Below are 25,692 nucleotides of genomic sequence, written 5' to 3'. Positions count from 1 at the left end.
GTTTAATATGTCTCGTGACAAATGTGTTACAATATTTATTAAATCAATCAGGCATAACGTTTAGGCCTGCTGACAAAATGGGGTCCTGAAAATTGTTTATATATATATATATATATATATATATATATATATATATATATATATATATATATATATATATATATAAAACTGATATTTTGTTTTTTAATTTTTTTATGGCTCCGTCGAACTTCTAAGGCTGTTTTGTTTTTCAGGTAATTTGTCCACACAAATTTTGAATAGCAATCGATAACTACGAGAAAATATCTATTGTTGTCGTTGAATTTAGAATACTGTTGCATTTCAGCTAAATCAGCTTGCCATAGGTCTCCATATCCCTTGATAATCGTATGTCTACGAACGAAGTTTTTGCGTGCCGGTTTAAATAGTTCATTAAGAAGAACCATTTTTTTATTTTCTGATTCTCCCATTATTTTTCTTTTGGAATAATTGTTTTAGATCTTCTTAAGTTAGGCTGTATCACTAGTCTGTTTCAGATATTCAGATACGATAGTTATATATACAGTGTCGGCATCAGGGATGGCTTTGAACTGAATATAATCACCCTCCTTTAGACATTTCCCTCTTATTTTGTCCAAAGAAGTATAGTCGGCATTTATTAAAACGGGAGCTTTTTTATGAGAGACGAATATAGTTCTCACCTTTTGAGGATAATGGAAATTTATTCGATCATCGCCTTCAATAATGTAAAGGCCGGTCCAGACACTCCGTTTTGCACAACGTTTTAAATCCGCGCAGTTTTAAGACGGAATGAAACCGTTGCAACTTTGAGCGTCCAGACGGTACAGTCTTGACGGTGCAGTCTTGTATTTTCCGCTCAGTTTTGTGTGATATCGCCATGGAGGAGGTTCTCCTGTGGTCAATTTTCGCCTGCTGTATTGTAAAAAAAAAAAAGATTGGAACACATCAGAGGAACCGTTCGTTCAAAATGGTCACGGAAATGGCTTTTAAAAAGGCGGGACTTTTCCCATACAAGATTATTGAGTGAATTACGTGACGAACCTAATGATTGGCGAAACTACTTGAGAATGGACATGGACACGTATATTTACTTATTGGAATTAGTGACACCGCATATCAAGAAAGAAAATACTTGTATGAGAGCAGCAATATCACCACATGAAAGGCTAACAGCAACTTTAAGATTTTTGGCAACCGGCAGAAGTTACAAAGACATATGAAGCTATCTACAAGGTGCTGAAGAAGGATTACTTGAAGGTAAGAAATATTGTTATTTTCCATAAACGATTTATTATTTAATTGAACATTATAAACTTTATTATTGTAGAAAAGTTATTATGGTAAGCAATAGAAATGCACGCAAGTATACTTCAGTTTGGTTGAAATGATGACAAGTAGGTTCCAACGGGAGAGTGGGCAGGGGCTTGGTGGGCGCGTGTCTGTACATGTTGTTCACCTTGCTGTGGGATGATGCATGAAACTGCCGGAATGTTCCCAATTGTTTCATACTCCTGAGTGTGAGGTATTTGTTCTGGGGCGTAGTTATGTGGCATAGGCTGCGGCTGCTGCGAGAAGGAGTGGCATTGTCCAACTTGTGAAGAAAGATTTTGTTGCATTCTGATTTGATGTGGCGTATTCTGTTGAGGCCAATAATTCGTGGCATTCATTGAACCAAAATCATCTTGTCGCTGGCTTTTCATGTCAACAATTCGAAAATTTCTGGTAAGCGTACCCAACTCAGCTTCGAATAAAACGTCGGAAATTAGTTTCTGAGCAATTATGTTTTGTGAATTCGGGACTTCTCTGAGTTTATTAGCCACATGTTTTCCGAATACCTGAAATGCATCATCTGCCTGTAGCGATTCCAGTTTCTTCCCTATCACCTGCAGGACTTCAATTGTGCCATCATCATTCCCAACAGTCTTCCTCTTGTTACGAGTTAACTTGTGCGAGGTATTGACAGAATGGGAAGTACTCGTAGATGCTTCGGAAGCAGGAGTAGCAGGGGTAGTAGCAGCTTCACTGGGCCCACTGTCAATAACAGTTTCTTGCACATCGTCTTCCACCTGAAAATATTAAACAATAAATGTATTATTGATCTCCATATTTTTATTATTTTTACAAATTTTCAATGATGAAACTCTTGCAATATTTCTTCTTTTTTTGTTTTGTTTCAGTTTCCCAAGACTGAAGAGGAGTGGATGGAAGTTGCAGCGGAGTTTGAAAGAATGTGGCAGTTCCCTCATTGTTTAGGGTCAATTGACGGAAAACATATTAGAATTGTGCCACCTAAAGGAAGTGGGTCCTATTATTTCAATTACAAAAAAACACACAGTGTTGTTCTTATGGCAATAGCCAATGCCAATTGCGAGTTTTTGTATTGTGATATAGGAACAAACCGTCGGATCTCAGATGGAGGAGTCATAAATAACACTCAATTTTATGAAAAACTCGTTAACAACGAGTTAAAAATTCCAAAACCCCGATCCATTGGAAGTTCAAACAGAGTTTTAAGATATGTTTTTGTTGGGGATGAAGCCTTCGCTATGCGTCCAGACCTTCTCAAACCATATCGACGAGAAACATTAACAAGGGACCGAAGAATTTTTAATTACCGCCTATCTAGGGCGAGGCGTGTTGTTGAAAACACATTCGGCATTTTGGCTTCCCGATTTCTTATTTTCCACACAAGTATTAATTTAAAGATGCACAACGTCGATACTGTAGTTCTTGCGTGTTGCGCTTTACACAACTTTTTGCGGAGAAAGTCCCCCCAAAACTACACCCCTCCTGAAAGTATGGATCAGGAAAATATTTCTGAATGTACTGTTCAATTAGGTGAAAGATGTAACCCAGAATTAGTGCACGACCTACAGCGTGGACCAAGAGGCCACATGTTGAACAATGCTAACGGGGTCAGAGATCATTTCAAGGAGTACTTTAACAATGAGGGGTCTGTTCCTTGGCAAGATAGATTTATAACTTTAAACAATTAATGGCGTACATAAATAATTATTTGGTACTTGTAATTTTTTAGTAGACACTTGTAATAAACATTGTAAAAGCTGATTGTACCTATTAAATAAAAGAATATGTTTCAGTTAATAAAGCGATTAGGTAATAATAGGAAATTTTGTTGTTTTTTTTCTTACCAGTTGTGATGATTCGTCGCAGTTTACAGACTCTTCACTTTCGTCCATGGTATTCCTCGACGGCCTTGGTGTCTCCTGATCATTGAGAAAATGCAGCAAATCGAAATACCACAGAGATGGCTTGTAAATTTCGTCTTCTCCAGCCCCAGATCGAATCGATTTGTTTACCTTTGCCAATTCTTTGCGATAAACGCTTCTCAAAGAATTGATTTTCTTCACCACTGTCTCCCTACTCGCGTTGACATCTATTTCTTTGAACTTTTCAACCAATCTCTCGTACGCTTCCCCCTTTTTGTCCCTGTCACTGTACTCTTTAGATTTAACTCGCCAAAGGCACGGAAAACTTTCATAATGTGAAATAAAATCCGTCAAAAACTCGCGAGAACATTGCCGCAGATCTGCCATGGTCGGATGATTAGAGAAAACTGAGGAACAAAACGGATTGGAAAACGGAGTAAGTGTCCACACGCAACGACATGTCTGCGCAGGTCACGGTTTTCAGAGCTCACGAGATCAGTTATCGCTGCAACTGTGTAGTCCTCCCGACGTACTCAAAACTGCGCAGTTTTCCGGTCCACACGCAACGTTTTGTCTGCAACGTCTTGAACTGCGGAGACAAAACGTTGTGCAAAACGGAGTGTCTGGACCGGCCTTAATTAAATGAATTATGTAGTTTTTTAGTGGCTCGGTACCCTATAACCATCACCAACGGACCTTCTGACATATCTCTTTCTAGCTTTGCAATCTTGCTAGAAAGCTCTTTACCTCTCCGTACTGCATCTCCAATATTTTGAAAATTCTTGTTTATCATCTCATCGAATTGTTTAGTTTCCGATTTAATACAGTCTCCCAATAATGTTATAATTGTTTTAAACATATTTTCCAAACGAACCTCTAAGTATTTATTATTTACAGCATCTAAAGAGTGAGCCGGAGGGGCAACATTTGATAATCTTTTACCCCCGGCATCGAAGTGCCCATCTATCAGCAGCAGTTTAAATGAACCATTCCGCCCCCCGATCAAAGGTTTATCATAACCTCTACGGCGTCCAAATTTATCAATCGTATTTGCTCCTGCCATACTCAAAAGCCTACTAAAGCTAATTAAATAGAGAAAATGTTTTTAAACCTAATAAATTATTTTTTACTCGCGTAATTCTTCTATAATAGATAAAATTTCATTTTCATGACCCGAATGTCCAGCAGATTTAGATCCCCACAACAAACGTAATCTCGCAATCAGCTCGGGTACTTTTTTCCAATATACATATTCCTTTTTCTTATTGTTAAAAGATTTCTGCCCCAGTATTTCTTTTGTTAATTTCATTTTTAAACCTTTTCCGTCCTTTCTCTGAATGCTATAAATTCCTTTTTTTATTAAAAGCGGCTTTATAATTTCATTAAATTTGCGAGTTCTGGATTTATTTATTCCGTTCCTCTTTGTGTAATTCTGATAAATTGCATTTGTTTTCAATATTATATCTGTATATATATCACAGACATATTTAGGAATTTTTTCGGGGTATAGTAATAATGCCTTCGGATATTTAAAAAAAAGTAAATCATACAATGGCACAGAACCGTCATATTCACCAATTTTTTGATCGTTTCGATACAAAATAACCTTGCCTGAAACAAACTTTATTTCCGAGTCCCCGATAAACATCTCTGCGTCTTCACTTTTGTAGCGTACCCCAAATAGTCTATCATAGTCGCGATTATCATCTCTTAGTTTTTTCAAATGTCTTTCTACGGCCGAGAATCTATTTCTCGATAATTCAGTTTCCGATAAAGGGGTTTCGTACGATTCCTCATATGTACTTTCGTCTGAAGAAGCTTCAGCGTCAGTATATGATCGTAGAATATTTATAATTATATTTATAATATTATATTTATAATATTTATAATTATAGCGAACAGCTGCCTCAAGCCCTTCACGCGAGTGGAGACTCACGAGAGTAGAGACAATCTCGTTCGGAGACGTAGAAAATTATAATTATAGCGAACAACCGCCTCAAATCAGTCCCGAGAGTGGAGACTCTCTCATTCAAAGACGTAGTAAATTTATAATTATAGCAAACAGCTGCCTCAAGTCACAGTAGTTATTCTCACAGTAGTTATTCTAACGCGGGACTGTGACGATTCAAGGTCACCGATGGCATTTTCCATCAGCAGTGTACCAAAGCCAGTTCTTCGTAAGGGGTCATGTAAAAGAAGTGAAGGTCACGCCGAAGAAGTGGAAACTGTCACCATTAGGGTTTACACAGGTGTATGGGGACCCCTGGGGGTGGGTAAGGTAATTACACCTGTGTCGAGGTGTGACGTCATAGTGCCTTTTTGGCGCCTCCCCTTGGGGAAAAAGTGGTGTCACTGATTAAAAACATTTTATGACGTCATAGTCGCTAGTGCCTTTTTGGCAATTGCACCCCGGTAAAAAAAGGGGTTCGTAGAAAAAATAAATTTCGTAGTGCCTTTTCGGCACTACGGGGGGGGGGGGTGCAGGGGTGAGAAATTTTTGAGAGCCGAAAAAAGCGACCGCCGATGTCTCGCGGGCGGGATTCGAACCTCGAACCTTCGGATAAACGCCGCCGCCGACGCGCGCTGTTCCCTTAGCGTAACTGGGCCGGCACGTTATCGCGTCGTGTATGCGCGCTGGTCGATATAATTAAATAAGTGTGCACCGATAAAATTGATGATTTATTTAAAACATTTACATTGATAAGTTTGAATGGAAAACAAAATAATATCTAAAAAGGTTGTCGAGGTGAATACAATTAAATAAATGTGCACCTATAAAATTGATGATTTATTGAAAACATTTACAAAATATTGACATCGGATATAAATTTGCTAAACACCACAACGTATTTCTTCTTCTTCTTCTATAGGGTATGTTCTAAATTCTTGTTTTTTTGGCCGCTGGTGGTGACGACGACGACGACGACGACGACGATGATGGAATAACTTCGTCGCAATATAAACTTATATTGTTCGAACGACTTGTTGATTGCGAACAATATTTTATATTACATATTGGATGATTTTTAATGGATTCTTCACAAAAGCAAAAAGATTTGTTACAGCTATTACAGTACTTGGTACCGTTATAGTAGTAGTAGTAGACTTTGGAGTTTTCCGAAACATCGTGTTTCACTTTTTTTTCGGTTGTTGTTACGTAACGATCACTATTCATGGCTGCTGCTGCTTCGTACTTGACTAAACACTTTAACGCAAATTTTCAGTGACTCGACGTTAGAATGCTGCGAAAAAAAATTGTATTAAATTATGACTACAGAAAACAAATAGGTTCTTACCTTTTAATAATGTCTTATTTAGAATTGTTGAGTTTTTGCTGCTTATGAAATTGTATTAATTAAAACAAGTGAATATTTTTTTAACATAAAATTTAGTTTGTTTTATATCCCCAAGGAAATGTATCAGTAAATATATAATTAACCACTCTCTTATGATCGAACGGTGTTAAAACAATTTTCCTTTGGTTTACCGTAAAAACTTCATGGTTTTTACTACGAAACAGATGTTCGTTCTTATACATTTGAGTTTTATCAAACAGACAATTATAATAGTCTTCAAAAGTGATTGTTTTTAATGACGAACCGGTAATACCTTTGGCTTTTTTAATAGTTTCGACTTCTTTTTTGTTAGAAGATTTTTCTCGTTCTACATTTGAATAATATAATTTGATCGCGTACATTTTAGATTTTAATCCGATAAATTGGTGCATAATTCTACCGTTGTTTTTGTCTTTCATCAATCCCAAAACTTTTTTATTAACCAAAGGAATATTATAAATGTTATCGGGAGGATAATCAGAAGTGTCAAATTTATGAATATCTTCTCGAATACATTTATAAATATCGTCAACGTAAAAATTATATATTAACGAATCTGTATCTGAATACAAGAGTTTTACATCCTTGCCGAATTTTGGTATAATATAATGATAATGAAAATCGTATAAAAATGTTTTTGAAATTTCTAAAATACTAAAACCAGCGTAAATGGGTTTATTAAATTTAATATTCAATCTCTTCATTTCAATGATAACCATGTCATTGTCGAAAATTGTTAAGCTATGAAAATTTGGTTTTGAAATATAACTCTTTGCACCGTATCGTCCCGACCAACTTGTTACCAGTTTAACGTCTTTATATTTCCGAACGTTTTCCATAGTCTTGCCGAAAACGGCATTATTCATTAATTTTAAAAAAATTTTTTCGAATTCGTTTTTGCTTTGCTGCCTCAAGTGTGTGTTTAGGTCAATGTAGGTTTTCAACCACGGAGATTGGTTAAATTGTAATATTTTATGAATTTTTGTAACACGTAAACCTAACTGAAGAGCCTGTTTGAGATTTTTATAATGTATTACGTAGTTTTTTTTATCAAACAATGTTGTCAATAATTTCGGCTGTTTTGTTTGACCCGTTGGTGGAATCAAACGTTCCGGACATAGAGGTAGATCTTTGTGGATATCGTGAAGTATTGTAGGATATTCTATATCTACTTCAAGAAGATACCCAACGTCAGAATCGTCCGACGTGTTTATGATAGAATAAAATGCGTTATAGTCTAAGATCCGAACTAAAAACGATCTTCACCGAGCTGATAATAGAATGAATCATATTTTATAACAAATTTAGTATGTTAGAAAATATGTTAAAAATGGGTTGCCTAAAAAAATCCTGGACAGACAATTTTTAATTATTTAAATAAAATGATTTTTTTTTTATTTTTGCAACATCAAGATAATAAGAAAATTTTTACCCTGACTTAAAGTATGAAACGTATAGAATGTGCAGTCGTTGGGTTGCCTATTATTTACCTGGACAAACTACTGGGTTGTCAGGTATAAACAGGTATGTCGATGCCAGTTACCTTCACTCGATTGGATAATAGAAAAAATTTTATATCAATATAAGCGTTGTTTTATTGCGAACACGGTGATATAGGGTTGTCTGCAAAAAACTTGGTCCTAATAGGGGTTTGCGAATTTTAAAGATTTTAATTTTAACGCGATTGGAAATGTGTGACAGAGAGATCCGAGTTGAGTATAGCGTGTAATAATAAAGGACACAACATGACACAACTGACAATTGAGTTGTAAATAATAATAATTATAATAATATTATAATACTAAAATATTAAACAATAAAACCTCAATTAAATAAATTAATAAATATATATAAATGAATTTACTTATTGACTTATAAGTATCATTATATATTTATACAAGTTTTTGTAACTCAAAATATAATGACGTAAATAATACAAATATCAATACTTTGGAATTTTTTTTCTCTTTCTGGAAAAATTTATGAGAAAGAAAGTGGACAGCCGAAAATTCAAATTCATGGATAAAAAAAAAGATAGACTAAAAATCTTGTATTACGTTTGAAAATTTTATTGAAAAACAGCATAAATACAAGAATAATATCAATAAAAAATAAATTATAATAAATATTTTCTATTCTATATCTGATTCATCAGAAGTATCATTTTGATTCTCGAATTCATCTGACTCATTATTAGTTTCTTCCTCAATTTTTTCCATTTCGACAATGTCCTGGATTTTCAAAGGAGTTTGATCTCCGATAAAACCAGTTGGTTTTAAAAAATCATCTAAATGCCAACCGTAGCTTTCAGGGTTTAATTTCGCACATACAGCATCAGTTGCATTAAGCCACATAGAATTAACATATATAGTTCTTAAAATTTTTTGTAGCAGGGAAATCCAACATGGCGGTATAAAGTTAGAATCAAAACTTCTTATCTTCTTTAAAAATCGTTCGCTCTCTTCTCTTGCGCCGTACTTCTTCATAAAAATACGAATTCTCGCATCATTAACTGCCTGACAGTGATTCACGCCATACATTTTTGCTGTAAACTCTTGAACAGCTTTCATTTTTTCATTAATGAAAATATCAGCTTCATCAGTTAATGAAGCAAAAATAGTTTGATATGTCTCATTTTTAGAAAATATTTTAAATGGTCTAATTTTTCCTTTATTATAAAATGCCGCAGTGTAATCACAACCTGTGAATGCGTGAAAAGCAGGTAGACTTTTACATAATTTGGGTCCTAACTTTAATGCTAAATCGATGCAGTTAATGCAATCGAGGTGATTTGACTGTTTCTTAGTCGCTGAAGTAGCTATAAAAATTGTAGACTGTGACAGTTTGTGCATATTTCCGAGTAAAATTACGAGAACATCAGTATCAGAAGCTTTTATTAGAATTCTGGAGCCTGGTGTTACTTTATGAGCGTGAAAAACAATTCTCGTGTCTGCTTCTTCATGGTAGCATGTATAATCAACTTCTTCGACTTTTTTAATACAATTTTCCTGAGCTTGATACGAGTAACACAAATGTTCAACAGTTAAAAATATTTTTTTGTTTCGTATTATTGACAGCAAATTCTTGTTTTCCCAATAATCAGCCAAAAAGTGTACCAAAGCATCTTTGAAACGATAATTTTTAAGGTTTTGCCCAAAATCGTTGGGTCTGATTTGTTGAGGTCCTGTAATTTTATATGGGATATCAAACTCTTTTCGACTTTGGCGTTCGGAATCCTTGATTGAAGGTGATAAATATCGGTCGAATATTAAGTGGATTTCTGTAGCTTGTGATGCACAAATTTTCATGAGTATTGACTCTGCAACTTTCTCAAATGTTTGTGGCATTGAGTTTCCAATTGAGTACAAATAATAAAAACCATCTATTATTTCAACGTTAATATTGGTGGGCTCAACCATTTCGATTTGAGATTTTAAACTGTTCGCAAATGTTGATTTAGGAGTTTTAAACATTTCACCAGTACATGAGAAAAGTGCAGGCGGCATTGGTGCTAGTGGAAAGCTCAAACAATATTCTAGATTAATTTTCTTCTTTATACTAACAGCCAGGAGTCTTCCAAAAATGTCTCGTTCCATTTTTAGCAAAACTTTTTTATTTTTGTCTTTAGTCATAAGAACTTTAGTCGAGCATTGAGAAGCAAAGTTCATGATTTTGTTGCGTTTAATTGGTTTTTCGAATCTATCGGGAGTTGAAGAGCAATCGGAAATGAAATCGAGCTTTTGTTGATTGCCGACTGTTTTGACGTTCAGGAGAAAATCAGTAACTTCTGGCGATGTAGCTTTACCAGTCGAAATGTTGAACAGCAATTTTTTATCGAGAGTATCATCGAATGGATTAATCACTTCTTTGATTGCCTTAATTATACTATCGAGACTTTCTCTCTCTTTTTGAAATTTACTTTTCTGCAAAGAGTGTGACGTATCATCTTTTTTTGTGAGTCCAATATTTTCTTTAATTGTAGTCAGTATTTTTGTCCTCATACTGTGGCTGAGCGCCCATCTTTGACGCGCAGATATTGAGTCAACAGCAAGGTTATCAGTTAATTGATTGCTAGCATCAGCGTTGATGGTCTGTTCAAGTGTCAAATCGACCGGCGATCGAGCAAATTTAGCGGAAGTTCTTTTGATTCCAAAGGCGCCCCGACGAAATTCAGCTACCAAAGACGAATTTTTATTATACAAGTCGATCAAATTACTTAAGTACAATAGGCCCCATCGGGCATAGTTGGCCTGGTTAAGCGAAAAAAATAAATCAGTCATGTTATAAATTGAGTCCATATATAATTCCAAATTACTGCTGCGGATGCTTCTTGAAAACCGAAAGAATAAATTAATTAGTTCACAATACTGAAAGTAAAATTGAGCAGTTTTGCCTTTTTCACCCATTAAAGTCTGACGGCTGAATTCTTTGTACCCATTCAGAATACGACTTAATAAATCGGGTAATTCGATGACCTCGTTGAGGTCAGGGGAATTTCCATTTGTTGTATTTTCCATTTGCGTTTGTAATAAATCACTCAACATTTCTGAAGTTACATTTGTTGTGCTTAAATATTGCTGAAAGTGCAGTATTTGAAATGCAGCAGCAATGAGAGGGTGTAAACGTTTACAACGATTGAAATGCTTACTATCTAAGAAGCTGTTCATTGAGCCGTTAGCTAAAACTTCTGCTCGAACCAGTACTTCCACCAATCCACTACCATCGATATATCTTCCGACTGCTCGGAAAAATGCCATCTCCATGTGGAATGCTCCTAAATTTACAAAAACTTTATCAAATTTAGGCTTTTCTTTTTCTTGTATTTGCATAGCCATTTTGGCTATAGCCAAATCATATGTGACAATTATCTGCTCCTGTTGGCATTTTTCAGCAATTTCATTAGCCATGATTAGTGTTTCATTTACTACAGCATAAGACGTTGGAGACGAATTGATTGGAGGCAAATACTCGATCTTCTGCTCTTCACTGTGATCACTTGATATCAAGCAATTGTAACCCAACCACATAGGAACACAAGCCAATTTCGATAATGACATTATCCATAACAAATCTTTATCCATTGCTACTTCTGTAGCACCTTGGCATAAATCAATGACATTAGTAAACGAATCTACAGGAAGCAGCTGTAAATTTATTTTTGGTTTTGAATAATATAGTCTGATATCCCGTGAAATTTCATTAAATCGTCGTCTTTTACGTGACGGACCTTGTTCATTGACACTTATTTCTGGTTCTGATGTAGTTGTAGCATCAAGATTATCAAAACGATCACCACTATTATCAAAACGGTCACCACTAGTAAATTGGTATATTATACCAACAGTATCGTGCATGGTATCTTTCCCGGAAGTGGTGTCAACGAAGCGGTCAAAGTTATCAAAAGCAACATGAGTGCTGAGTCCATTTGTTGCTATCATGCCTGTTGGTATTACAGGGTTTTGTTCAATTGACGTGTAGGTCATTTCGGTTTCAAGTTCTTCGGTTAAATTGTAACCAATTGAATGGCCATATCTATTAAGTATTGTAATAACTTGCCGAGAGTTGGTTAAAGACTTCATTGCCAGTCCTAAAGTCAAGTTTTTCGCCGGTTTACATCTTCCCTTGGTAACAGCGTATATTATGTCACTGCATATAGAAGTTATTATTGTTGTAGTTGAGTGAGCATTTTCTTCGCAAACATTAGGCCCATGAACAAGATTACGTATAAAATTAAATAACTCCTCAGGAATTTCGCATTCTCCTCGAATGATATCTTCAGCAGTTAAACGTCTAGGGAGAGGATGAGAATCAATGTTTCTGATGCAATTTCTCAAATCGTATGCAACATCTTCAAATTTATGATCTTCTTTGCTTTCCAAAAATGTGGTATTATTTGCCATGATAGAAATGTCAATGTCTGTTTTATATATAATTTTCTGATGACGTGGCCCCGTAGATGCTTCAATAGTCACACGATCACCAAAGATTTTTTCAATTTTTTTCTGCAACATTTCAATTCGATAATCTTTAATGTCATCAAAATCTATTTCACAATTGCCAAACTCCAATAACAAAGCCTGGTATCTTCGAAATAGTTGAGCGAAATACATTACTTTATTATTTTCAATAATCTCTTCTACAATAAAAGTTTTTAGCGATGCAAAAGCCAATTTGTGTATATTACGATATTGCTGGTTACTTGACTCTTTATGTTCTTGGGTGGACCGTCTTTCTTTGGTCAAATAAAATGCGTAGCAAGACTGATGATAAGCAGTAGCTTGGTTTTCAAGCTTTGACAAGATTTCCGAATCATCAAGCTTTTTAGCTATTTGTTTTATTTGTTGAGTAACATGGTCACTCTGAGGGAATGTAAGATTTTGTTTCTTTTTCCCGGAATTTTTCCTTACGCAATTGCAAAATAAGCATGTACTTATGTTGGACAACGATGGTGTTGATGTTGACGCTCCCTGTAATAATAAAATTCATTTTATAAATAGTCATTTACTAAAAAAAATAGTTTTGAGCGTATACAATAAATTAATCAAGAATTTATTAAATATTTCTTTAATTTTTATCATGTCAAATGAAAACCTGTTTGTGAATAATCTATTTATATTTTTTGTTTTTAATTTTTAAGAAATATTTTCTTCATTTTTTATTAGCATCTACTTAAATAAATACCAAAACATTTCTGTACCTCATCTAAATCCGTAGAAGTGTGAGATACGGCATTGGCATTACTTTCTTCACCCTTAGTAGCTGCTTCACTAGAATGGACACTAGAATGTAGGCTTTCTGTACCTTCATCAGCAATAGAAGTATTGATCTGCTTCTAGAAGCAATTTTTTGTATATAACGTTGATATTTGAAATTTTCTTTTTATGGAAAACTGTATTTATATCAATAATACTTTTTTTGTCAAATTTTATTCGAGAAAATCATTAAGAAAAGTAATAAAAACTGAAAGAAAATAGAAACTAGAAAAAAACGAGCGAGAGATCTTTCAAAAAAATAGTTTTTTAGACAATGAATTTGATAGAAATGATTGCTCGTTAGATAAAAATAAATATTCAACGAACGTCAAAACTATACGATTTCTAATTGTATTAGATAATAATTGAAAGAATAATATACTATATACTTACTGCATACTCTGTACAAAAAACTTCAAATTCTTCATTGTATTTATTGCCTAAAACAGTTACTTTTTTGTAACACGTGGTGTGGTAACCAACAAAATCGAGAACTGCTTCAGTTAGTTCAATGTTATGATATTTAAAGTTTTTTTTTTTACGAAAAGCTAACTTTAACAAGCAATTTTTGAAAGTTTCATTAGTAAAATCAATTAAAGAATTGTCCGAACCACACAAAAAACACTTTTTACTCATTTTTTATCACAACGATACAAAATAACACGTGTTGCTACTCCAAAATGACGCTTACTGTTTACTAGAGTATCGCTGTCATTCTCTGTCATATGACTACTGAGCATGCGCACTTTCTGATATTCGAGGTCCCATTACATGCGACTGCCATGTTGTGTCCTTTATTATTACACGCTATACTCAACTCGGATCTCTCTGTCACACATTTCCAATCGCGTTAAAATTAAAATCTTTAAAATTCGCAAACCCCTATTAGGACCAAGTTTTTTGCAGACAACCCTATATCACCGTGTTCGCAATAAAACAACGCTTATATTGATATAAAATTTTTTCTATTATCCAATCGAGTGAAGGTAACTGGCATCGACATACCTGTTTATACCTGACAACCGAGTAGTTTGTCCAGGTAAATAATAGGCAACCCAACGACTGCACATTCTATACGTTTCATACTTTAAGTCAGGGTAAAAATTTTCTTATTATCTTGATGTTGCAAAAATAAAAAAAAAATCATTTTATTTAAATAATTAAAAATTGTCTGTCCAGGATTTTTTTAGGCAACCCATTTTTAACATATTTTCTAACATACTAAATTTGTTATAAAATATGATTCATTCTATTATCAGCTCGGTGAAGATCGTTTTTAGTTCGGATCTTCTACTATTATTATCGATCCATTGGAACCCACCCGTCGGTAGTGGTAGTCTCATTGCCGTTCCATATAGGTTATTTACATCGAAATACATTAAATATGATGAAGGAATGTCTGGATTATAATCGTTTTCCATGTATTTATTGTTAGCCTTACCGTATCGGTTACTGCATTGTGAAATTCCACCGCGTATTCCTTTTTCGATCATCATTAATTGATCGATGTCCGTAATTAATTCTAGTTGAACATTTGAAATGAGAAGACATGCATCGTATGCCAGACCCGGTGCTGTGTAATTTTTCAAACATTCCAAGCCATACGTTTTTTGACATACATTTCTGAAATTTTCGAAAACGTCCGTCAATAATAGTACGTCTGTTTTCAAATACAATTCCATATATTCGCGTAAATTTTGAATATTGAATGTTGTCCAAATATTTTTGGCATGCTCGTAATCTTTTATCGTAATACCGGATTTTCTAAGTTTACTATAGAAATTTTCAATCGGGGACAATTCGACGTCGTTCAATTTTTCCCAATCATCTAGATATTCATACGGAAAGACTCCCTTTTTCTGTAACAACTGAAATTCTTGGAGATTTTCGCAAAAGCTTCTAGTAATGTTTTTTTCGCTAGGGTCTAAATAAGAACTTAACTTATCCAAACTACTAGCCATAAATCTGAACGAATCTAAAAATCGAAAATTAACGCTCGTGTTTTCGATATATTTTGTAAACTATATATATTTTTCTTTGTTACGAGGTAGTAATATTATCGAACCGGGAATTTCAGTTGCCAAGTTTTTAATAAAAAAGTGTAGATCGTATCCTAAGTTATGAAATACCACGGGTATCATATGATCGTCCTTGTAATTAAGATTGCAAGAAGAATGAGCAACTCCTCGATATTTTCCCGTGAAATGACAATGATCTTTTACTCTTAAATCATTTTCGGTAAATGGTTTTGAACAAATGTGACATGTGGTTGATGTATAAAATGATTCTTTTTCATGTTCAGTCAAAGGTGTCATTGAAACAGCATTGTTAAATATAGGATTTAATTGTGGGGCTAGTTCTTGTAATTGTCGACAAAACCAGCTCATACAATCTTTACCCGTATACAAGTTTAATTTGGAAAGATTATTATCGTAACTGCACAACAGATAATAATAAATACTACAAGGAATATGTTTTTGATATTTTTTAATGTTTCCCGTCGCAGCGGAATCTTCGTATTTTTGTAAAATACACTCGATATCCGCGTAAATAACAAACGGTACTTTTTCTTTATTTTTAAAATGCGAAAATGTTACGTGTTTCTCTTGTTCAGTCGGGAGCGTAATTTTGGTTTTATTTAATTTTCTGCAACTAAATATGTGTTTATTTAAAGTTTGTTGTGAATAAAAATGATTTAAGCACCGATCGCAATAAAATCTGCTCGAAGTCGAATCTCCGCTTTGTTTCGATAATAACCGTGATAAACTTCTAATTAATGCGAAATGAAAAACTGTCTCAAAATTGTTAATGTGATTAGAGAGATTATTGTTGTCGTCGTCGTCGTCGTCGTAATCATTGGTTATATCGGTGGGAAGCATCAATAAATTAACCGTTCTTAAATAAGAGAATTGACTTAAACACACCGGTACAATTTCCCGCTTTTCTAATGAGAAAACGTTTATGGAAATATTCATTTCTTCAAACTTTTTTATGTCTTTTAATTTGATTGTAAATTCAATGTCATCGTATTTTAAAACTTCACTGAAATGAGGATATGAATAGGTAATACGCGGATTTTGATTTGTACGACAAGGATGTAGCGCGGCAACGATAGACCAAAGAAAACAATTGTCATCGTTATTTTGAATATTAAGAACAGCTTTTTTATTAATAATAAATTTTGGCATCGATACATAAGTTGAAAGACCGATATTTATCGGTGTATAATTATTAATGTTAACTTTTAATTGTAGAATCCGGTGAAGAGCCCAACCAGAATCCCTCTCTTGAAAATCCTCTAATTTTGTTAATATATTATTTTTAATATAATTACTATAAAATTCTTTCAAATCGGTATTATGATCGATGACGCGATTTTTGGTGGAAAAATGTTTTACATCGGTTTCGCCCGTTTGTGGTTTTACAAAATCTGCAAGAAATATTACGTTAACTTTAATTAGGGACTCCCGAAGGGCTTTTTTTATTTGACAAGAGAATGATCTAAACGCCTTGCTAAAAAATATTATAGGATCTTTAATATCTAAATTAACTATTGCTCCCGTTTTAATACCCAAATTAATTTTGCATTATTTTTTTTAACTGTTTTATGATGTTTGAATTGTTCTTTGAAATTTTTTAAAAGACTTAAATTTGATTCTATTTTTGCAACCGCTTTTCTGTCTGTCGACGATGACGATACACTTTTTAAATATTTTTTCAAAATTAAATTGTTTCTGTTCAGAAATTTTATCCACTTGCAATATTCATGTTTTGTTTAAATTAACTCACCAACTTCTTTAATTTTCAGCAGCGTTTTTTCACTCAACTCACTGATTTCAGACATTTTTACTTATACGCAGCAGACTTTTTTGTCTATTCTAATAGACGCGTATGTGATAAATAATATCACTTTGTAGAATTTTACCGCTTTTATCGGATAGCGGGGTTAGGGTCAAAACTATTATGTTTTGCGCAATTGATAAATATAACGTAATCGCTTTTAATATTATGAATGCACTGTGTTATTATCGTGCTGACGAAGTGGTAGTTTTAGGATAGATAATAATAAAAAAAAAATAAATGCATATAAATATATCGAACTCTACTACAAGGAATCATTGTACACAACGACTATGGACACTCCGTCAACATTAATTTTTGAGTCAACGGATCCCGCCAGACTTTCCAACAAGATGCTGGCGGTATTTTTAAAAATTTATTCAGGTAAGTCTGTCACCTTCATTGTTTTGTTTTCCATAATTTACTAAAAATCTATCAAATTATCATAGGTATGGGAGGAAAGAGGTGAAGATTGTGAACAAGAGAGTTCACTTGTATTTGAAATATTCACCGAAGAATGAAACGGTTCAGGGAAAATTAAAAAATCTTCCCGTCCGATACCTGAGAGTGGCGGCCGATGACGAGGAAGAATTACAATTATTATTGAAGGGGATGCGTGAATTCTCGGACGTCAATTTTTATGTGGCTGTCATAGAGGAGGACGAACCCGTACCGGCTGGAAAACAGAATTTTAAAATCAGCCACCACTACGACGATGACGACGACTACCACCACTCCCAGTACCAGCAAAGTTGAAGATTTTTGCTTCGTTTTAGACGACGACGCGGACGAGTTTGAAAGTCAAAAATTTAGTGTAGTTAGTAAATCAAAATATTAAAAAATATTCGAGTTATAACTTGTTTAATTTTTCCATCATATGATAAAAATATTAATTGTTCTTATGGTTAAAGTTAATAAAACAACAAGTTTACTACGTTGTCTTCATAATCTGAATCAATTTCATCTATAATTGATTGTTTCATTTCACTCGGTGAATCGTAATTACTAATAGGAGTCGAATTAAATGATAACTGTCTAGGCAATATTTTTCGTTTCTTTTGAATTACTGATAGTGGTAAAGTTTGTTCTTCTGCTGTGGCGGCGGCGGCGGCGGGCTCCTCCACTTTTACGGGAGGATGATACTTTGGAGTAGTTCGTGTTACATCACTTACCAGAGTCGTCTTCGTCGTCGTGGTTGCTGGCGTTGTTGTTCTTGTTGAATTTTGCAAAGAAGACTCGATATTTTTCAATCGTTTTGTAATAGGCTTAAACATTGTCTCTTGCATCATTTCACCACGTTTTAATTCTTCAAGTTTTTTTCTTATATCCTTACGTTTAGAAATTAATCGTTTTAAGTTAGTAGTAGTGCGGCGGGTCAGGAGCATGGCGTTGTATAGGATCGCCACACTCCTGACATCCAGCCTCCTCAGGTCGGCCCCCGACATGCCGTCCGGACCGGCGGCACAGGACGCCCTTGGGCATCTAATGGCAGCCTCCACGGATCGCAGGAGGATAGGCGAATACAGACCCTGAGTCGGTCTTTTATAATCCGAGATCATCTGCCCATCTTCCGGAGCGGCCCCCGCGAAGACTGCCTCGTAGTGAGCGCGGATCTCCTCCTCCGGAGGGACAACGCCCACTGCGCCGGGGTCCACGCCGCGAACGATAAGGTCCGCGAGCGCAGACCTGTCCTTACCATACAATTCCTGATATCTTTTAAATCTATGAGCGCGCCGCGCGCCCGGGCGCATAGGTGCCGCGGCCGCGATGTGCCTATCCCGAGCGGGAACTGGGCGGCCATCGACGGGCGTCCAAAGGGCCCGGTATAATTCCTCCACCGCACCAACAGCGCCACCGACGCCACCGATGATCCGGCCCACAATCCCCCTTACAACTGCCTTTAACATAGATATAGTTATTTTGTACAACGTTTCTAATAAAACTAACTATACTTTCTTGAGGTAGACAGGTCTCATCTTCTTTTTCATCCCAGGATAGTCCGTGGACACGATTCGTGGTCTTCAAAAGATGATTTCTAATTTCACCTGTGAACCAGTTATACGGACAAGGTGTTTTCACCATTCTATGAAACACTTCTCCGCTGGGCACGTTTATAATTGCGATTTCTCTAACGCTATAATCGCTCTGTTTATACTGAAATCCTTGAACGTCGAGGATAAACATTTTTTAAATGTTATAAAAGCACTACTAATTTGCAACTGAATCTTCCTCACACCTACGCAACATTATTTATATCTATCCAACTATTGTGTTTGTTATCAAACCCCAACCACTATACAAACACTTTATCGCGTTTCCTTTTGAGAATTTTTTCAACCAGGTAAACGTGTGGAAACTTCACTTTTTGCAATTGTTCGTTGTAAAATCCACCGGGAATATTTTGATTATTTTCATCTTTTAATAAATACGTAGTGGGATTGGTTAGTTGAACTTTATCTACCGTAAAAATTTCCGTTGACCAATTTGGTTGGTATTTTTTATCGAAAACACCTCGCCTCTTCGATATTCGTACGCGATCGCCAATCTTAAATTTGGTATTAAGATTTGTCATTTTTATTCGATTAAACACCGTTTCCATTAGCTTTTTTTCGTGCTTTTTTATAACATCGGCCGGTTTCATTTTAATTACGCTGTGATGTGTATTATTGTAGTTTCTAACAATTTCCGATAATATGTCGATCCATTTATAGTTTCCTCGTAGACTAAACTCTTTCCACATTATATTTTTTATGGTACGGTTCACTCTTTCCACTATAGCGGCCTTTTTCTCGCTAAATACATTATAATGATTGATATGATATTTTTTCATTAAATTTTGAAAGTCTTTGTTAAAAAATTCAGCCCCAGCGTCAGTTTGTAAATTTTTTGGTTTTTTGGTGGACTTTAAAATTGTTTCCATAGCTCTCGTCACTCCCGCTCCCGACTTATTTTTTACAGGTAGCACCCAAACCAATTTAGAATAACAATTTATTACAATTAGTATGTATTTGTATCCACGATTCTGTTTTGCGTACGGAATTATTTCGATAAGGTAGCTTGAAACAGATCATATAAAGATTTATTTATAGTTTTTCTACTTTTAAAGTTTATACGAGCAGGTTTATGAAGTTCCTCGACAACTTGTCGCTTGGTATCCGTAATAAATTTCGACGGCTTCATTCTATAATATCGGCTTCGCGCAATTCTTCAATTAGCGAATTTATCTCATTTAAGTGACCCGTATGACCTGCAGACTGTGACGACACGAGTAGACGCAATCGATCGACTAATTCATTTAGATCGTCCCAATGAATGTAATCTTTTTTATTGGGTGTCACTTCCATTGTTGTCATTAACCCTTTCGAGACGGCACTTTAATCATTTCCCCAGACGGGCGTTTCGATATTGACCTAGAGACGAGCGTCGGATAACTCCGACAGTGAGAAAAAACATGAATATAAGGTTTATATTAAATTTAAAGGTTTAAAAAATGTTTTGACTAGGAAAAATAAATTCTTATATACGATTTATTGATAATACGTAACAATAGATTATTTCTACATGACAAAAAAGCCACTGTAACTTAATCTAGTCAAAAACAAAGCAACTTAACTTGAATTATTAATAATACATACAAATTAAAATTTTTTAATGGTGTGGTATGTCTCAAAGCAAGGAACGATGCATAAACCCACATTACATTCATTACATATATATCGAGACTCTTTCCTCTTTTTCTCTCCACGTTGTGTCCGCACAAACAACGCAGCGCCTCATAGGTCTTTTTGATTTCTCTGTAGCAGGAACTAAGGACGGAAAGTGGCGCTCTGTTAGCCTTTTCTTGGCAGAAGGAACAACTTGTGGCTCTCTACGCTCAAGGACATCTAGAACAATAGTAATAGTATTTGCATAACTAGTATATAGTAAAAGATTAAAAATTATTTATTATCAATAATCAAGCTTGATTTTTGAATAGATGAACCTACCTTTCTAACAACTGACGAATAACCTTCAAGTGGAATACTGCTAAGGGAATATACTTTCCATTTTGTGTCAGAAACAATGCATGTGAATTCAGAATACATAGGTCCATACAGTGGAAAAACAATTTTTTATACCACTTTATATTCTTCCTCATGGAATCTATGCTGGTGACTAACATCTGACCGGTCGACTGCTTCCATCTTTTTATTGTAATCTAGTATACACAATGGTTTTCGTATATTTTCTCCTGTTTTTCGGTCCAATTTTGGTAGGGTAATCATCTTGTTCTCATGAATCGTAGAAAGCATAGTCACATCCTGACGGTCTTTCTTCCATTTCAGTGCGAATAGCTTCTCAGAACTTTTCCAAGATATCTCTCCTTTATTTAGTTTTCCTTTTGGATCTGGCATACCTCTTCGTGTCTGGCGAACTGTTCTACAGGTGTTGGTTTTTCTATCAAGCAGAAAAAGAGACAATGCAGGGCTTGTATAAAAATTATCCGTATAAAGGGAATGGCCCTTATCCAGGTATGGCGTCATTAATTTAACGACAACTTCACCTGTGATTCCCAGAAGGGTTTTTTTATTACTATCAGCATCTGTTTCCTTCCCAACGTATACATTAAAATCCAGAATATAGCCTGTCTCGCAATCGCATAAGACATATAACTTAATTCCAAAACGGTGTCTCTTTGTTTTAATATATTGCTTGAACACGAGACGTCCCTTGAAAAGGACCAGACTCTCATCAATAACTAAACACTCAAAAGGATAAAATGCACTTTTGAATCGTTCTTTAATTTTTTCTAGAAGAACTCCTATTTTGAAAAGTCGATCATGATTTGGAGGATCTGCATTGTTGCAAAAATGCGAATATCTATATATGGACATGAATCTATCTCTCGACATGTACTCGCCAAAAATGGGGGAATTTAACAAGGGATCAGTGGACCAATATTCATTTACAGATAATTTTTTATTTCTTGGCATAACTAAATTCAATGCTAGAAACACGTAAAATTCTGACATGTCAAGATCCTTCCAGTCCTGTGAATTTTCCGCTGCATAACGACTAGTTTCACGCACAATCAAGTTGGCAATATCATCTGTGAAAACATTCAAAAAGTAATCTATTTCAGTTGAATTTTGACCAAGATTCATATCAGGATTTATTCCAGTTCGGTCATTTATAAATGCATGTTTCTGGGGCTTAAATTCGTTATTTGTCCAGTCTATTTGTATCCCTTCTGATGGCTGCATTTCCCCAACTCCGATGTCTTCCTTTACATTCCCTTCCTCTACATTTAATTGCTCTGTATCGCTTTCGTCCCCCAACACTTCATTGTCGCTTTCAAACGCCTCACTTTCACTTGTTGTACCGGGCTCATATTCACTCCCGCTAGCACTGAACGGTTCTTCGTCACTACTGACACAAAATTCTTCGAAATCATTTACATTTTTCATTATTTCTCTAGCCTCTCTAGGTTCTAAACCACAGAAATGTTGTAATTTTGCAGTATCGTGCTTTGCTCTTTTAGGCCGCGACGGACCGGCACCTTCATCGTACGACATTCTGAGCAGCACTGAACTAAAAACACGTGCAGAGTGCAGGTGCGTAGTTCCCAATAATTCGATCGACGACTGTCGTGTATTTCCGTCGGGACCGTATATCTCCGACAATCGTCTCTTAGCCAAGCTAGCCGGCACGGAGTAACTCGACGGCAGTCCCACAGACACGGGAAATTTCAAATGGTGTGTGTCGGACTTAAACGACAACCGTTGGTAGAATTATATTTTAGTAAGACGTATATATCCGACACCCGTCTGGAGGCCAAAAAATAAAGAACCGGATAAATCCGTCGCTCGTCTCGAAAGGGTTAAACCCTTTCCCCCAGTTGTTGTTGTTGGTGCAATAATATTTTTATATTTTTTCAGCTTACTTCCGTCAATTTGAGCATTGGGTTTATAATGTCTTTTGTGAGCGTTCGTTTTGTATACAATTTGTTTATAATTTTCCCTGTCTTGTTCGTTAAATAAACTATTGTTAGGATACTTTTTAAATAACAATTCGTATAAACCTTGAGTACCTCTGTACCGTTTACCTTGAACATAAATATCTGATCCTTGAATATCTACTTGTGAGTTACCAATAAAAATTTTTTCAGTACTTTTATCCATTCCAACGCCATACTTGTGATCAAACTCTCTATTTTCGGTATCTTCGTACATTTCTCCAATATATTTCCGTGGTAATGGATCGTATTGATCCAAATATTCAATAAAAGACACTGGTCCGATATCTTCAAATCGACTAGTAGATTCCTTGTCTACGTTTACTACGTTGTCTTCATAATCTGAATCAATTTCATCTATAATTGATTGTTTCATTTCACTCGGTGAATCGTAATTACTAATAGGAGTCGAATTAAATGATAACTGTCTAGGCAATATTTTTCGTTTCTTTTGAATTACTGATAGTGGTAAAGTTTGTTCTTCTGCTGTGGCGGCGGCCGCTGCTGCTGCGGCGGCGGCGGCGGGCTCCTCCACTTTTACGGGAGGATGATACTTTGGAGTAGTTCGTGTTACATCACTTACCAGAGTCGTCTTCGTCGTCGTGGTTGCTGGCGTTGTTGTTCTTGTTGAATTTTGCAAAGAAGACTCGATATTTTTCAATCGTTTTGTAATAGGCTTAAACATTGTCTCTTGCATCATTTCACCACGTTTTAATTCTTCAAGTTTTTTTCTTATATCCTTACGTTTAGAAATTAATCGTTTTAAGTTAGTAGTAGTGCGGCGGGTCAGGAGCATGGCGTTGTATAGGATCGCCACACTCCTGACATCCAGCCTCCTCAGGTCGGCCCCCGACATGCCGTCCGGACCGGCGGCACAGGACGCCCTTGGGCATCTAATGGCAGCCTCCACGGATCGCAGGAGGACAGGCGAATACAGACCCTGAGTCGGTCTTTTATAATCCGAGATCATCTGCCCATCTTCCGGAGCGGCCCCCGCGAAGACTGCCTCGTAGTGAGCGCGGATCTCCTCCTCCGGAGGGACAACGCCCACTGCGCCGGGGTCCACGCCGCGAACGATAAGGTCCGCGAGCGCAGACCTGTCCTTACCATACAATTCCTGATATCTTTTAAATCTATGAGCGCGCCGCGCGCCCGGGCGCATAGGTGCCGCAGCCGCGATGTGCCTATCCCGAGCGGGAACTGGGCGGCCATCGACGGGCGTCCAAAGGGCCCGGTATAATTCCTCCACCGCACCAACAGCGCCACCGACGCCACCGATGATCCGGCCCACAATCCCCCTTACAATTGCCTTTAACATAGATATAGTTATTTTGTACAACGTTTCTAATAAAACTAACTATACTTTCTTGAGGTAGACAGGTCTCATCTTCTTTTTCATCCCAGGATAGTCCGTGGACACGATTCGTGGTCTTCAAAAGATGATTTCTAATTTCACCTGTGAACCAGTTATACGGACAAGGTGTTTTCACCATTCTATGAAACACTTCTCCGCTGGGCACGTTTATAATTGCGATTTCTCTAACGCTATAATCGCTCTGTTTATACTGAAATCCTTGAACGTCGAGGATAAACATTTTTTAAATGTTATACCAGCACTACTAATTTGCAACTGAATCTTCCTCACACCTACGCAACATTATTTATATCTATCCAACTATTGTGTTTGTTATCAAACCCCAACCACTTTACAAACACTTTATCGCGTTTCCTTTTGAGAATTTTTTCAACCAGGTAAACGTGTGGAAACTTCACTTTTTGCAATTGTCCGTTGTAAAATCCACCGAGAATATTTTGATTATTTTCATCTTTTAATAAATACGTAGTGGGATTGGTTAGTTGAACTTTATCTACCGTAAAAATTTCCGTTGACCAATTTGGTTGGTATTTTTTATCGAAAACACCTCGCCTCTTCGATATTCGTACGCGATCGCCAATCTTAAATTTGGTATTAAGATTTGTCATTTTTATTCGATTAAACTTCCATTAGCTTTTTTTCGTGCTTTTTTATAACATCGGCCGGTTTCATTTTAATTACGCTGTGATGTGTATTATTGTAGTTTCTAACAATTTCCGATAATATGTCGATCCATTTATAGTTTCCTCGTAGACTAAACTCTTTCCACATTATATTTTTTTCACGGTTCACTCTTTCCACTATAGCGGCCTTTTTCTCGCTAAATACATTATAATGATTGATATGATATTTTTTCATTAAATTTTGAAAGTCTTTGTTAAAAAATTCAGCCCCAGCGTCAGTTTGTAAATTTTTTGGTTTTTTGGTGGACTTTAAAATTGTTTCCATAGCTCTCGTCACTTCCGCTCCCGACTTATTTTTTACAGGTAGCACCCAAACCAATTTAGAATAACAATTTATTACAATTAGTATGTATTTGTATCCACGATTCTGTTTTGCGTACGGAATTATTTCGATAAGGTAGCTTGAAACAGATCATATAAAGATTTATTTATAGTTTTTCTACTTTTAAAGTTTATACGAGCAGGTTTATGAAGTTCCTCGACAACTTGTCGCTTGTTATCCGTAATAAATTTCGACGGCTTCATTCTATAATATCGGCTTC

At 35.8% G+C, this 25,692-nt stretch overlaps 1 protein-coding gene across 1 annotated transcript; it reads left to right on the top strand.

Annotated features, from left to right (window-relative positions):
* The first annotated feature begins 1,019 nt into the window (after positions 1 to 1,019).
* On the top strand, positions 1,020 to 3,140 carry LOC132698308 (uncharacterized). Its single transcript, XM_060664301.1, is given in 3 exon segments — positions 1,020 to 1,216; positions 1,218 to 1,257; positions 2,178 to 3,140. Coding segments are annotated over 3 exon segments (1,008 nt in total). The 5' UTR covers positions 1,020 to 1,067; the 3' UTR covers positions 2,997 to 3,140.
* The last annotated feature ends 22,552 nt before the right edge of the window (positions 3,141 to 25,692 follow it).

The sequence above is a fragment of the Cylas formicarius genome, unplaced genomic scaffold, assembly GCF_029955315.1.
Source record: "Cylas formicarius isolate icCylForm1 unplaced genomic scaffold, icCylForm1.1 PGA_scaffold_2__14_contigs__length_35257938, whole genome shotgun sequence".
In the NCBI taxonomy this organism is placed as follows: Eukaryota; Metazoa; Arthropoda; class Insecta; order Coleoptera; family Brentidae; genus Cylas; species Cylas formicarius.
Note: the sequence above shows the minus strand (reverse complement) of the source record. Positions and strands in the feature narration are given on the sequence as shown.